This window comes from Gobio gobio, assembly GCF_949357685.1.
Source record: "Gobio gobio genome assembly, chromosome: 11".
NCBI lineage: Eukaryota > Metazoa > Chordata > Actinopteri > Cypriniformes > Gobionidae > Gobio > Gobio gobio.
Genome location: NC_137104.1, coordinates 35,915,853 through 35,931,668, shown reverse-complemented (window position 1 = coordinate 35,931,668; position 15,816 = coordinate 35,915,853). Strand labels below are relative to the sequence as shown.

Here is a 15,816-nt window from a genome sequence, read left to right as displayed (position 1 = left end):
CACATATTGCATAAAGTAAAATGGTATATCAATTAATTCCGTTATTTTTCATAACATAATTGATAATCATCTTTAAACAAAGTTTGGTTTAAAAAGAAGTCCTGAAACCTGAAAATTGATTGGTGAATGAATTTTTTCCCCATTGTTTTTGCCTATACATGTCATTTTATTTTTTGAACACTTATGAGGACATAGCATACAAAATAAATAAAATATAATTTTTCAAAAACAACAAAAAAAATTCATTTGTTTCTTATGCTGTAAACAACGTAATGACATGAAAAAAATACTAAATTCAAAAGACTTTGTTTTGGGTCTTAGGAGATTAAACAATTAAATATAAAAGTAATAATATTGTTTTATTATATCTAGATACACGAAGTGCTAGCTGTGAAATCAATACTCAAGAAAGACAATAGTGGGGATGTTCATGACAAAAAATGACACAAGAAATACTAAGTCAGTAGCCTATCCTCTGGTGGCCAAAGGAAACATCACATGACTGTTCTTGAAAAGAGGAAATAAGTGTCCTCATACTTTTCATCAGTTATTTTCTTTATGAAAGTATCTTTTTAAAGTATCATTAAAAGGTTTTTTTCTGCCTTTTCGGTGTTGGTTCTGGTGGACAGGAGTGTAAATGTCATGGAAAGTCACGCCATTATGATTACACGAAAGACTGGGAGGAACTTTCAAACTGAGCTCGTGAGACGCATCAAAACATGTGATGACATGCCTTGCCAGTTTCCTTTATGGGCAAACAGGAGCTTTTGAATGATAATAAAGATGCATTTATGATTAGAATCATCAATAATAATCACAATTGTCTAATACATTTTTCTCGTGTTATTTTACTGTATTTTAACTGACCATTTCAGTCTCACATTCAAATAATTATTAAAGGAGCGCTGTGCTCAACAGATCTTCTGCCAATCGTTCGTCCCTTTGACCTCCCCAACTGTTTCCCAATGTCTTGTCACCTGAAAGCGCGCGACTCTGTGCAAATCACGGTTTATGTCTCGAAATCTCGAGACATTGTTACATTGTTTTTAAAAGCGTTTTGCAATTAGACGACACGACCTTGGTTTGAAAACTTTTTATTATGAAAATGTGGGTATTTTTGCTCAGTTTTAATTTCAAGAAAGCACGAACAATTGTAGCCTATAGTGACAATGAGAGTGCATTCACGCAAATGTCAGTTTATTTAAATAGCTACGTTTATATATACTGTAGCCTATACTATTTTGTGGCAACACAAATAGGCTACAAAATTAAAAGTAGGCTAGGGTAAGCAACATAATGTTATGTTAAGTAGCCTACGTGCACTATTCGAATTAATTTAAATACTGCCAATATTTCATGCTATTCACTTGAATACCTTTTCAATAGACCTCTTATGATGTCTGACTTTCATCTTTGATTTCATTTTTCGTGGGGCTTAGAGGGGCTAATAAATAAAAGCCTACCCAGCAAACAGGCAAGATTCTCTCAAAGTAATGAACAAATGTTTTTCCAGTAGCTAATGTTGATAGAATGTTCTTTAGCCTACGTTATTTGGTCTTAAAACGTTTTTAAAACAATAGCTCTTAAATGTTATTTGAATTATTCATGGCACGTTTTTCTGAAACATTTTTGTTGGACGTTCGTCTAACGTTTTTGAATGTTAGTAGGCCTTGACCTACTTCTTTTTTCAGATAGTTCAGAGAAAGTAAAAGTAGCCTAATGTTCCCAAACATAGGGAGAAAAAAAACATTCAGAAAAAAGGTCTTCATAACTTAATGGGAACGTTAGCAAAACGTTCTCAGAACATATTTTTGTTAGCTGGGTAGGAGCATTTGTTTTGAAGTATTATTAATATTTTAAACAAAATTGTCTCTAAATCGCCCCACGATAGCTTTTTAATGAAATACAAGGCTAGTAGCCTAACTCAAAGAAAACTTTATGAATTTCTTGAAAATAATCAAGTTGTACACCCAAATGTATCCCAGGTCAGAAATTTTGTTGAAATTATATAAATGATTTTCAAAAATGTATAAAATGAGCATACACTAACTTGTATAGGCGATATCATCATCTCGGACATTATTATTTATCTTTGACCTTATATCTAATTTTTAAAAAAAGAGAGAATGTTCTCAAAAAGGACTCGATCTGGGATAGATCAAGGATATCTCATATATGGGACATTATCAAACCATAGACTACCATTTGTTTTGTTGTCTTTTTTTGACAAGACTATAAAGCCTACAGACAGTCTGAGAAAAATAAGATGATTTCGAAATAGCTTGTGTTTCGAAATACAAGGAAAAAGCAACAAGGGTCAAGCCAACATGAGACTCCGAGGTCTCCTCTCAGCTCGCGCAGATCTTAATTAAGAATCAGATGCTTCTTGTTACAGAAACGTCACATGATTGCTGTATTAAATTAGAGTTCGTGCTGGACTGTGAGATGAGCTAGAGCAGAAGAGAGTTGAGGGGTCTGGGACGCGCAGCTGGACTGGCATACGGGGCACAAGAAAAAAAAGACATCTGATAAGTTACATTTGTATTTCCCCCCGAAAAAGTCAACATGAAGCATTTGGAAATGTTACTTGTGCTGGCCTGGGCATTGTTTGTTCCTATAACGAACAGCAAAAAAAGTAAGTAGCTAGTCTAACTTTTTTAACGATTTAACGAGAGTATATTATAATTTTTTTTTAGCAGTGAATGTTTATAATTGTTACATTTTGAAGCTTTGAAGCAATTAGCCTGTCCGCAATTTTTTTGTATAATAATGATACGTGATTGTCTTTGATTGTCAAAAACTAGCCTATTTTATAGAGTGTAAAAGATTCCTGGTTGTCATTTCTAAATTCCCCCAAAGTCGACGTAAAATTATATTTCAAAACGTAAATAGAGTTCAGGAAAAAAATATGAAAGGCTATTGCTATAACTTAAAAATGTTTTATATTGTGTTTGGAATAACTGTTTTCGTCCGCGCGCTACAGTCTCATGAAACTAATTAGGCTACTTTACTTGCGTGAGAGCCAGTCTCGTGAATATTTCGTTGACCACCAGAATGTGCGAATATGTCATCTAGTCTATTCTTGTCCCTCTTTAATATTTGAGTTCGTTAAAAGTATCATGTAGAATGGAAGTCTTGTCATATTTTTTTTTACCTGTTTTATGTTCACCTGTTTTTGTAGATAGCAGTAGAAAGTGACAAATTCCCTGTGAGACAACAGCTCAGTTTTCCCTGTTTATACAATTTCAGATGACTAAATAATGTAAATTATTGTCCATTTAATTACATGAAATAGTTCCATGTTGAGTGAAGAAATGTATGTGTAATGGAGCGGTCAGTTTTACAGCTTTATTTTCATTCACAATGCTTTTAAAACTATTTGTTTTCATGTGTGCAGCTTATGGTGACATGTTCCCTCACAAACACAAGCTCCCTTTTCCATTCCCAATCCCTGGATGGGAACCAGACACGAACCCTTGGGACGAATACCTGTATCCCCCCATCAAACCACAGCTGACTCGCAGACATGGTAAGAATTCTGCAAAATATCAGTTAAGTTGATCTTGAGTAAATTAGACATGAAATAATTTTTATAAAAGTGTACACCACACTTCAGCGATGCAGAACCATTTTTGGTTCTCCAGTGAACTTTACAGTGAATAGTTCTTAAACAAACAAACAAATGTGTTTTTCTTAGTGTGATTTATATATATATATTGTGTAATGGAAAGTTTCAGTGTACACTGTAAAATCCAACAGTGATTCTGACTAACACTTTTTAGTTAACTTTACTTAGTGTCTTAACTCAATTGAAAAAATCTAGTGATCTGTACTATTCACATACTATTCCTTGTTTACTCAGAAAAAACAAGTTAAGATTAATTGATTGGTTTGAGTGCCATTTTGTTAAGCAAAAAAAAAAAAAAAAAACTTACCATTATGGTGATAAGTGTTCACTTTGGTTGAGCACTTGGAACATTTATATTATTAAAACTCTCTTTCTGATGCAGCGATGCAACAAGAAATCACAGTTATTTGGTTTCAAAGGAAGAGAAGTAATAAATAGGTTGCTTTTAAAAGTTGACCTAGCTTCTGACTGAATAATTAACTATAGTTAATGAGTCAGAAATTAAGATCATCTTTTAAAATTAACCTATGTAATATTTCCCTTTGTCATATAACGATCATTTACAATTGTATTGCTAACACTTACGTCATAAACAACTGTGGAACTTTTAAATGAGTTGATATAATCCCTCTATATTTGTAACAATATCTTGCAGCTGATCATGCTTGAGTCACACACAGACTTCAACATTCAGCATGCAAAACGGCTATGGTAGCTAAACTAAGTCAAGAGTAAGCCTAAATTAAAAGATCAAGTACTCTCTACAGTTATTTTTTAGCCACTAGAACTCTTGTGTAAGTGAACTATACAAATTCAGCATTTGTTAGCACAACATACTATTCCTATTTCACTTTACTTGGTTTTTTTAAGGCAATCGGTTTGCATGCTTTTTTCAAGTAAGTCTAACTAATTCGATTTTACAGTGTATGTTAAAGGTTCTTCATGGAACAATCATTAAAAAAAACTTTTAAGAGTGCAGGCAAACACTCAAAGTGTATTAATTATAATATGATTATTTACACAGTGGATACAAGATAAATATTACCCAATTTAATAATTGTGATATCAGGACAATTTCTGCAGCCTACTTCTGGCAAACATAATGAAAAGTGTTAGAGTGAGTCAAGCCAACTAATAGCACACATCACAGAATTCATCAAATTGCCAATGGGTGCGTCTCAATCAGCTCCCTAGCTCCCTCTGTTGTGAATCAGCATATCGTGTATTCTGGCACTGGTAAGGACAGTAAGGACCCTGACTCACTACACATTGGGACAATGATGACTCTGATATTTCCGGTGACATGACAATGTCCTCATTGTACATCATCACTACTGGTGTTTATGAACAACAGAACTGATATTGGTTTTTCTTTTTAAAAATTATTTAAAGTACATTATGATTAATACTTTGCTTGTTACATAGGCTATACGGGCAACATTTTATCCATAAATAAATGATAAATGTTAGCTATATGTTCACCTGTCTAGCAATGTATGGTTATGCTGAATTAAATAATTAATCTATAATTAAATAAGTTAGTTTTGTTTTTCCATTAAGGGAACAGGGGCTGTGTCCGAAATCGAATATAGCCTACTCTCTTCAGTAGGTGCTTATTTTAAATAATTAATTACTTCACGCCTTCTAAAAAAGTGTTCTATAAAGTATGAATGTAATCCGGATGAACTACATGTTGCCATGTTGTGACCTACCTCCTCAGTTAAGTTGCTTCACTGCCATTCATAAATCTTCTTCCGTGGCCTCATGGGATAGTAAAGTGTCCTTCAGAATCTCGCCAGAAGTAGTAGGTCATCCAGGGATTTTGAAATTGGACACACTACTTTTGTCACACACTGTTTTTTGCCTACTATATAGTGAAGTATGTGATTTCTGATACAGCCATCGTGAACATTGATGCTGGTTTTAATAAAGATTTTTTTTAAGAAGCAAACATTTCAGTGCACTGGAAGAATTTTGCGACTGAGACAGCACTTAAAATGGCCGACTCCCTGATCAGTGCCCTGACTACTGAACTAGGCAGCTAATTGAGATGCACACCCTACGTACAGATATTTGTGATGAAGTTTTCCCATCAAAATGATGTCACTTACGTCCAGGAGGAAGATGATCACATTAGTTAAAGTGATATTACAAAAGTTTGACTAGATGGAAAGCCATACCAGGCCACAGGAAAAACCTAAATAAAAAATATGACTACCAATTTAAACAATACTCAAAAGAAACAGTTGTGTTTGAAACATTTTGAATAGAGGAATGTAAAAAAGAAACAACTTGAATATTTCTTGATAAATTGCCATTTTTTCCCTTTATAATTTCCATCTTTAAAATTGTGAGATTCTTATTTTTTTGAATGTTCTTATTTTTTACAATATGTTAATGTATCTAACTATCTATATATACATTTGGAGAAAAAATATCAATCATAAAAATGCACTCTCAGAAAAGAAGGTACAAAAGCTGTCACTGGGATGGTACCTTTCCAAAAGGTACAGGTTTGTTCCTTTTAGGTACTAATATATAGGCTACCTATAAGGTATCAATATGCACCCTTTAGGTACACACAGAGAAAAAGGGTGTGAAAAATGTACCTTTAGGGGTACAACAGCTTGTCGCTGGGGCTGTACCCTTAAAAGGACATCTTTTTTACTCCTAAAAGGTGCATATTAGTAGCTTAAGGTACTATTATGAACTTTTTTGTGGTAAAAAAAAGGTACAAATATGTCCTTTTAAGGTACTGCCCCAGCAACAAGATGTTGTACCCCTAAAGGTACATTTTTGACACCCAATTTTCTCTGTGTGTAAACCTCTCTGTGTGAGAAAAGGTACCGCCCCAGTGACAGCTTTTGCACCTTTTTTTCTGAGAGTGTGGGGACATAAAAATGTACAACATGACAGGAATAAAAGTGTATATTAAAGTGTATTGCATGACAGGAATGACTCCACACACTAATCATTCAATTCTCTCTCGTGAACATCACAGACAAACCACCAAAGGTGCGCCTCACGAGCGACAGCCCTGCAATGAACGGCTCGTGCGTCTCGTTCACTGCAGCTCTGGAGTTCCCACCATGCCATAAGGAGGACAGCAATGGCAACCTGGTGTATGACGAGCACTGTGACGACGGTATGATGGAGGCCTCAGGTGCTTCATACCCCTATCATCTCTATGCACAATTGCAAGTGTAAAAAAATGTGCTGTATTTCAAAAGGTTGCATTTACATATTGCGAAGAAGAAAGAAATGAATTGTTTTCATTTGTTCAACCACTTTTCTTTTTTCTCCAGCTAATGGGCAGGTGCGTTCAGGGTATGTGTTTAACTGGACATCCTGGTTGGACGACTATGGCTTTGGGAAGTGTACAGATCTGAAGAGGTGCAATGTTTTTCCTGATGGAAAGCCTTTTCCTCAGACCAATGACTGGAGACGTAGAGGTTACGTCTATGTGTGGCACACCATGGGTGAGTTTCAGCCATTCGCTGACTCAAATGATATCCACGCAGTGTGTAACCACACTAATGTACCATCATCCTGTGGTTTTCCCCTCACAGGCCAGTATTTTGAGACATGTGATGGCTCCTCCTCCCATCTGACCCTGAACACCACTAACATGACATTTGGAGCTGGTGTGATGGAAGTGATGGTTTATCGTAAACGTGAGCGCAGGAAGTACAGCCCGCTCTCTACGGACAGTACTGTGTTCTTCGTAACAGGTCTGCCAGTTACTTTCTTCCTGTTTTAATAATATTTATGTACAGGATCATAAATGTACCTTGATATACAATTTATGTACAGTCAAACCAAAATGTATTCAGACACCTTCCACATTTTCTCTCATTATCACAGTTTATTCGCTATAGTTTAGAAAATGGTAATAAAATATGACAAGAACTGTCAGAATAATGTCGTCTTGATAATGTCAGATAACTTTGATAGAAAGGTATGTAATGGATTACAATCAACCAATTAGCTGACAGCTTTTAAATTTAAGAACACAATTAGATAATACCAATTTAGGTCAACCAATTACCAAGCAATGCTTCATTTTGTTCCATCTGTGGTGTAAAAGGGCGCATTAGCAATTAAAGAAAAAACACGTAAGCCAAACATAGTCAGGTCAAAGTGTCTGAATAATTTTGGTCCCACATTTTGATCAATTTTACTGATAGTCCACTGTATGGAGAATATTTGGGTATAATATGTCACAGTTTACTTTATTTAGCTATCCTCACTTACATAAATGAACTATAGTGTCCTGTACCCACTAGTAAAAAAGTATATCTGGTGTCTGAATCATTTTTGGTTTGATTGTATATATTTAATATGATAAAATGACACGTATAATATTGGTTGTTATTGTGCTATTATTATAGTATAATATTTAATATTTAATATCTATCTATCTATCTATCTATCTATCTATCTATCTATCTATCTATCTATCTATCTATCTATCTATCTATCTATCTATCTATCTATCTATCTATCTATCTATCTATCTATCTATCTATCTATCTATCTATCTATCTATCTATCTATCTATCTATCTATCTATCTATCTATCTATCTATCTATCTAACTAATCTATCTATCTATCAATCATATATGAAGATTAAAACCCCTTCAACTTTTATTGATCAATTTTCGATTTTTCTTTCATTCAGATAAGATTCCACTCTCTGTAAACATTTCCCAGAAAGCAGCAGTCAGCATAACTGACAAAAACGTCTTTGTCAGAGGGTCTGATGTGATTTTCAACGTCCAGATTCACGACCCAAGTAACTATCTGAAGACAGCTGATGCATTGGACTTCATTTGGGACTTTCGGGATGGCAACCAGTTGGTCACCCACAGCAATGTGGCAACCCATGCGTACAACACGCTTGGAAATGTTACAGTCAAGCTCCTAGTGGAGGCATCATTCCGTGTACCCTGCCCACCACCCTCTCCAACGCCAATGCACTTTACACAGGCTCTTACCACAGGTAATCTCATCAACACAGGCACTTTACATGCCTAGACAACAGATATCCTCTTATCTAAGCCAGACATATAACATTTATTATTAAATCAGGACAAAATGTGTCCATTTATCTCATAAAGCAATGTACACTTATGCTTAAAACCGCTGTCATGTTAAAGGCCAGCCAATATACAGCATTCTCTTAGATGTGTTTTGTGTTTCAGCAATGCCTAGTCTACCTCCTGGCACGCATGCATTCACTAGCAAAATGGAGACCACCAAGGGTAAGACAAGTTGTATTTGTAGCAACAAAAAATGTCTAATATTAATGACTACAAACAGAATACATAAAGGACATTTCTACAATGTATTTGATAATTTGTACAATGTCTAACATTAACTCTTCACTAGCTCCTATCATCACCAATCCTTCACCAACTACCACCCCTCGAGTTCCTACAACCGCTGTCCCAACAACCGAACCATTCCAAACTGATTCAGAGGTGACATCTATTACAGCAACTCCTGTACCTGAGGCCAGTTCGACCTATAAGCAGCCCACCTCACCGCCGATGATCAAACACACACACTTCATGGAGTCAGACTGTTTCCGCCACATGTGGGGCTCATTTGAAGACGAGATCATCATCATTGGTGAGAAGATTGTCAGACCACAGCAAGAATTAACAAGAATTTTGTATGTATTTTGGGTTATCATTAACTACAACCATTAAAAAAATATTGCTTATATAAAATGAACAATAACTGAGATAAAGTTCAAAATAAAAAAACTAAACTTCTTTTTTGCTAGTATCTAAAGCAACATTTCTCATTTTCGTTTACTTTAAACGTGTAGTGAGCGATTACTTAGAACCGCTGTTGAAAGTGGATCAGACCGAGCACCACAACATACTTGTAGCCAATCAGTAGTAGGGGGCGTGTCCACATATGATGGGGGAGGAGCAATGAAGGGAGGGGTGTGTTTGTTTGGGTTGATTTAAAATATCAACAGTTTTCTCAGAAATCGCTAACTGCACCTTCAAATCACTGAACTGAATAAACTAAACTAAAAATACTAATACTAAAAGTTTAAACTTAAAATGAAAACAGAAAATATAAAAAAATCGAATCTAACTCAAAATATTAAAAAAATATATTAGTATATCAATGATACTAAAATAACACTGGTATGTATTAACTGTAAAGTATTTATATAGTATAATATAATAATTAAAAAATATTATAATACATCGTTATTAGTTTTTTCTTGAATATTTTTCTAATATGTATTTTTATATCTGTTTCTACAGAACCTCCTCCAGGTTTTCAGAGTTTGCCAGCTAATAAGATTTTAAAGGTGTCGGCTGACAAAATTTCCAACACATCTGTAAACTTCATGGTGACATGCTCAGGCAGGTAAGATTTTCACAAACGCATATTATATATATATATATATATATATATATATATATATATATATATATATATATATATATATATATATATATATATATATATATATATATATATATATATATATATATATATATATATATATATACATACATACATACACTCACCTAAAGGATTATTAGGAACATCTGTTCAATTTCTCATTAATGCAATTATCTAATCAACCAATCACATGGCAGTTGCTTCAATGCATTTAGGGGTGTGGTCCTGGTCAGGACCATCTCCTGAACTCCAAACTGAATGTCAGAATGGGAAAGAAAGGTGATTTAAGCAATTTTGAGCGTGGCATGGTTGTTGGTGCAAGACGGGCCGGTCTGAGTATTTCACAATCTGCTCAGTTACTGGGATTTTCACGCACGACCATTTCTAGGGTTAACAAAGAATGGTGTGAAAAGGGAAAAACATCCAGTATGCGGCAGTCCTGTGGGCAAAAATGTCTTGTTGATGCTAGAGGTCAGAGAAGAATGGGTCGACTGATTCAAGCTGATAGAAGAGCAACTTTGACTGAAATAACCACTCGTTACAACCGAGGTATGCAGCAAAGCATTTGTGAAGCCACAAAGTGCACAACCTTGAGGCGGATGGGTTACAACAGCAGAAGACCCCACCAGGTACCACTCATCTCCACTACAAATAGGAAAAAGAGGCTACAATTTGCACAAGCTCACCAAAATTGGACAGTTGAAGACTGGAAAAATGTTGCCTGGTCTGATGAGTCTCGATTTCTGTTGAGACATTCAGATGGTAGAGTCAGAATTTGGCATAAACAGAATGAGAACATGGATCCATCATGCCTTGTTACCACTGTGCAGGCTGGTGGTGGTGGTGTAATGGTGTGGGGGATGTTTTCTTGGCACACTTTAGGCCCCTTAGTGCCAATTGGGCATCGTTTAAATGCCACGGCCTACCTGAGCATTGTTTCTGACCATGTCCATCCCTTTATGACCACCATGTACCCATCCTCTGATGGCTACTTCCAGCAGGATAATGCACCATGTCACAAAGCTCGAATCATTTCAAATTGGTTTCTTGAACATGACAATGAGTTCACCGTACTAAAATGGCCCCCACAGTCACCAGATCTCAACCCAATAGAGCATCTTTGGGATGTGGTGGAACGGGAGCTTCATGCCCTGGATGTGCATCCCACAAATCTCCATCAACTGCAAGATGCTATCCTATCAATATGGGCCAACATTTCTAAAGAATGCTTTCAGCACCTTGTTGAATCAATGCCACGTAGAATTAAGGCAGTTCTGAGGGTGAAAGGGGGTCAAACACAGTATTAGTATGGTGTTCCTAATAATCCTTTAGGTGAGTGTATATATATATATTGACGGCACTGATCAGTTAACACAGCAGCCGTTTTTTTCTGTCATCCCGAGGCTTGCGTTACATTATATGATCACGCTCTTATTCATGCAGAATAGTTCTCTTTCGTGCTTGAACAAACAAAAGCACAGAATTATGCCAAAAAAAACCCGTTTTGTCGAGTATTCTCATAATTGCAGTCTTAAATTAGTTAAATAACATCATAAATGAACTTAAAGAGGCAGAGGCAGATTTCAAAGTGACTGCAGCCTAATAAACCAGTTGCTGTGGTGTCTGTCATTAATGTTAATCAAAGAAACGTAACAGAGAAAAATATACATTAATTTGGAGATTAACAATATAAAAATATGCATATATTTTTTAATCGCAATTCATTTTTTTGAATCGATTGACAGCACTAATATATATATATATATATATATATATATATATATATATATATATATATATATATATATATATATATATATATATATATATATATATATATATATAAAGAAGCAAAGACAAAAGATCATGTGCTTCATATGAGAAGCCAAAAAGTGAAGAGGATTTTTTAAGATGATTCTGATCTGCAGTGAGCATTTGAAGCCCTGCAGCTGAGATTTTCACAGCACATCACCGTCATATATGTCAAAAACACAGACGACATTTGGATCACACCCAATATAATTGAGCATCATTCCTTCTTTTCTCAGTGTTCCCTCAGTGGCCTGCATCATAGTGGCCAACTCCGAATGTCGGGAGGTCAAGAATATCGTGTGTGAGGACGTGGCCCCTTATGGCGAGGGTTGCAAGATCAGTTTGACGCGCATTTTCCAAACACCGGGCAATTACTGTGTCAACATCACGCTGGGTGTGCCTGGAGGCTTGGCTCTTGCCACCACCACCTCAGTCTCAATTGGCAACAGCCCTGACAAGAGTAAGTTCAGAGAACTGTAGTCAATTTGTATGCAGTTTCCCTTTTGTCTGTATTATTTTTTTCATTTTATTTTTATATATTTTTTCTATATATTGTTATATTTATGTTATTTTAGTATTATTTATATTATAGTATTTATTATTTTGAATTAGATTTTTTTCTTATTTTATTTTGTGCTATTGTTGATTTTATAAAAAATAATCGAAAGGGTTCATCAAAAATGTAAATTCTATCATTAATTACCCCCCCCCCCCCTCCCCTCATGTCATTCAAAACCCATAAGACCTCCATTCATCTTCGGAACACAAATTACGATATTTTGGATGAAATCCGAGAGCTTTCTGACCCATTCATAGACAGCAATTTAATTACCACTTTCAAGGCACAGAAAGGTAGTAAACACATCATTAAAATAGTCCATGTGACTCCAGCTCAATCTTAATTTTATGAAGCGACAAGAATACTTTTTGTGTGCAAAAAATAAACAAAAATAACGACATTATTCAACAATTTCTTCTCGTCTGTGTCAGTCTCCTACGCTGTTGACATAGTAAGTACAGCACAACGCTTCCGAGTTGCGTCAGAGCTACGCCAGAAAGCCGGCTTACCATTGGCCGATGCTGTTCACGTGATTACCACAACGCATGCGTGTGATGCTGACACAGCAGCTGACCAACATACACAGACACAGACGAGAAGAAATAGTTGAATAAAGTCGTTACTTTTGTTTGTTTTTTGCACACAAAAAGTATTCTCGTCGCTTCATAAAATTAAGGTTGAACCACTGGAGTCACATGGACTATTTTAACAATGTTGACCTTTCTGGACCTTGAAAGTGTAAATTACATTGCTGTCTATGAAGGGACACAGAGCTCTCTGATTTCATCAAAAATAGGTTTGGAACGACATGAGGGTGAGTAATTTAAGATGGGTGATCTAACCCTTTAAAATATATTTCTATTAGAGATGCACCGGCATAAAAATGTTGGCCGATACTGATAGCCGATATTTCTTTATATTTGAACGCTGATAACCAATATATTGGCCGATAATTCTAAATCCTAATTTGTATGTAATTTTTGAGAGCCTGATTACAAAAACAAAAAGTTTCTCGATTAAAAGCCATATCCTAAGCACACAATTATAATGTTCTCATTTTAATTTCATAGCTTATATGATAGTCTTGCATGTTGCACTGAACCATATTTTCCTTTTTTGAAGAGATTCCAATCATATTTGAAGCAATTCAAAAACATCATGGCAAACATCTTAAGTATCTCAGCTGAAGGAAATAATCCATTATTTATCAGTTTTAATATATCTGACTAATTTTCTTATCGGGCCATTAAGGATAAAATATAAAATGAACATATAGGCTATTGGCCAATACCGATATAGTGGCCGATAGTCCATCTCTAATTTCTATCTATTTTTACTTTAGTTTTGGTAATTTTCTTATTTTCATTTAAGTGTTTCATCTAAAATGTACCTTTTATTTAAATTACAATTTTTAATAGTTTTTGTTTAACACTACAAAGAATAGGGCTGTTGCCGCCAACTATTTCCTATGGAAAGTAGCCAAAGCCTGCTCAAAGGTTAAATGTTGCAAGATGACGTTATGCACCAACTCCTATTCCGTGGTGACATGCTCTATTTTAATATAATATATAGCTGATCATTTCCATATTTTCTGTCAGACAGCGGTAAAAGTATGATATAGTAACTAAACTTTAACCAGCAGTCCAAAAAGTCACTAGATTTATTGCTAGTCGCTTTTCGCCGTAAATGAACTTTCTGTTTTTGTCCCCACCAATATTACACTTTAAATCAAACACTTATAGACTTGTCTTACACATTAAAATTGTCTAATGAATATTTACATCTTTTATGGCTTCCTTTTAGTCTCTCCTAAATCCACCCATGTTGCTGAGGTGGTTCTGTCTTCCAGCGCTGTGCTTATTTCCATTTTTGCATTCATTGCCGTCATGGTTTACAAGTGAGTACCACTAACCAAACTGATATTTTAAAAACATATGCATCTTGATCTCTTGAATTTGTTTTCTATTCCTTTTAGGCGATATAAGGTGTATCGTCCGGTGAGACGCTCTCTGCTGAATGATGCTGAAAGAAATGCTGGTAGCGGGAGTTTAAGCAGACTAAAAGCAGCTCTGTTCTCTGCCGACGAGGAGAGAAGCCATTTATTGACATAAAGGCCACTATAACAGAGTTGTTGCAGCATCCAGTTTCAGCAGCTGCTATTTATTTGACACATTACTGTAGTCTAAAAATAACAAAAGTGATCTTGTAGATGAGTGTTTTCAGCAAGAAAAGATGACTCTGGCATCTTCTATTCAGTTTATCTAGAATAAGTAATCAAAGCATTTTAGTTACAGCACATGCAAGCTTTAAAGATTTGTAATGGGATGAATGAGCCCAGATGCCAGATCTACAAGTAATCATCTAAAATGACTAAAACTACTACTAACTGACCTATCACAGAAAATGTGTCCCATTTGGTTTTCCCAAAACAGATTTGAAGCTTAAAATGACCACTTTGGGCAAATTTTGAGTGACGTTTTGTGGCATTTGATTTGACATGTTCACATTGAAGTTTCCTTAATGTGCAGACAGGATGAGAAAGTTGAGTGAGAAGGGTTTTATGATGTTCTGAGAAGTTATACTTTGTTTTGAATATTTAAGAGAGGGATATCGGATAAGAATTTGATATGGTTAAGAATTTGAATGTTTGGGGATTGAATTTGGCGCACGTTTTTCAGAGAAGGACCGTTGTCTTTCAGTTGATGGTAATCAAGCTGTTATTTCATAAGAAAATCACTAACAATTTCTTTGTATAAAACATGAAATAAGGAATCTGGGAAATTTGTATTATTGATCACAAATGCAGGCATGCTTGGGTATTTAATCTGACAGCACTTCTGGTAAAATATATTTAGCTAATCATGATTATGGAAATGAACCACTCCTGTAAGTGCTGTATATACACCAACATATTCTAATAAACTATCTAAACCACTATCTGCTAATGAACATCTGCCATTTTTAGACATTGAGAACCCATTTAAAAAAAATTCAACCTTTGTAGGGGTCATTGTTTTTGAACAAATTGAAATCAAACAAATTTTTGGGGATGGGAGGGAGGGAACAACCTTCCAGTTAACACCACCAAATACACCTAAAAGTACCCAACAATATGGACAAAAAACAGCCAAGGAAAAAAAAAGAAAAAACCCCACAAACTATTGGTTGCTAGGAGCCAACTTGACTTTATTTAGTTAATTATTTTCTTTGTATCAGAGGCATTTGACAAGTGGAGGTGTGTGAGGGCGCACAAGCACTGTTGGAGGGGATGTTGCTAATCATGCTGAAATCGGACCACGTTTCTCCCGGAACCATTCCAGATCCCGGAATTCCACATCACATTCCCACTGAAACATGATTCACCACACAACACAGCCATGA

At 35.4% G+C, this 15,816-nt stretch overlaps 1 protein-coding gene across 2 annotated transcripts; it reads left to right on the top strand.

The window, feature by feature from the left end:
- The first annotated feature begins 2,263 nt into the window (after positions 1-2,263).
- Positions 2,264-15,434, top strand: gpnmb (glycoprotein (transmembrane) nmb). 2 transcript variants are annotated; one of them, XM_079828906.1, is made up of 12 exons: positions 2,264-2,635; positions 3,398-3,529; positions 6,630-6,773; positions 6,934-7,107; positions 7,198-7,359; positions 8,311-8,631; positions 8,834-8,893; positions 9,021-9,263; positions 9,920-10,025; positions 12,113-12,336; positions 14,239-14,332; positions 14,411-15,434. In XM_079828906.1, exons 1-12 carry the CDS (start codon positions 2,566-2,568, stop codon positions 14,544-14,546), a joined length of 1,866 nt encoding a protein of 621 aa, XP_079685032.1. In that variant the 5' UTR covers positions 2,264-2,565; the 3' UTR covers positions 14,547-15,434. The 2 variants fall into 2 exon arrangements, with proteins under 2 accessions (XP_079685032.1, XP_079685031.1); XM_079828905.1 differs by having other exon boundaries at positions 2,411-2,635; positions 6,630-6,791.
- Positions 15,435-15,816: the final 382 nt, after the last annotated feature.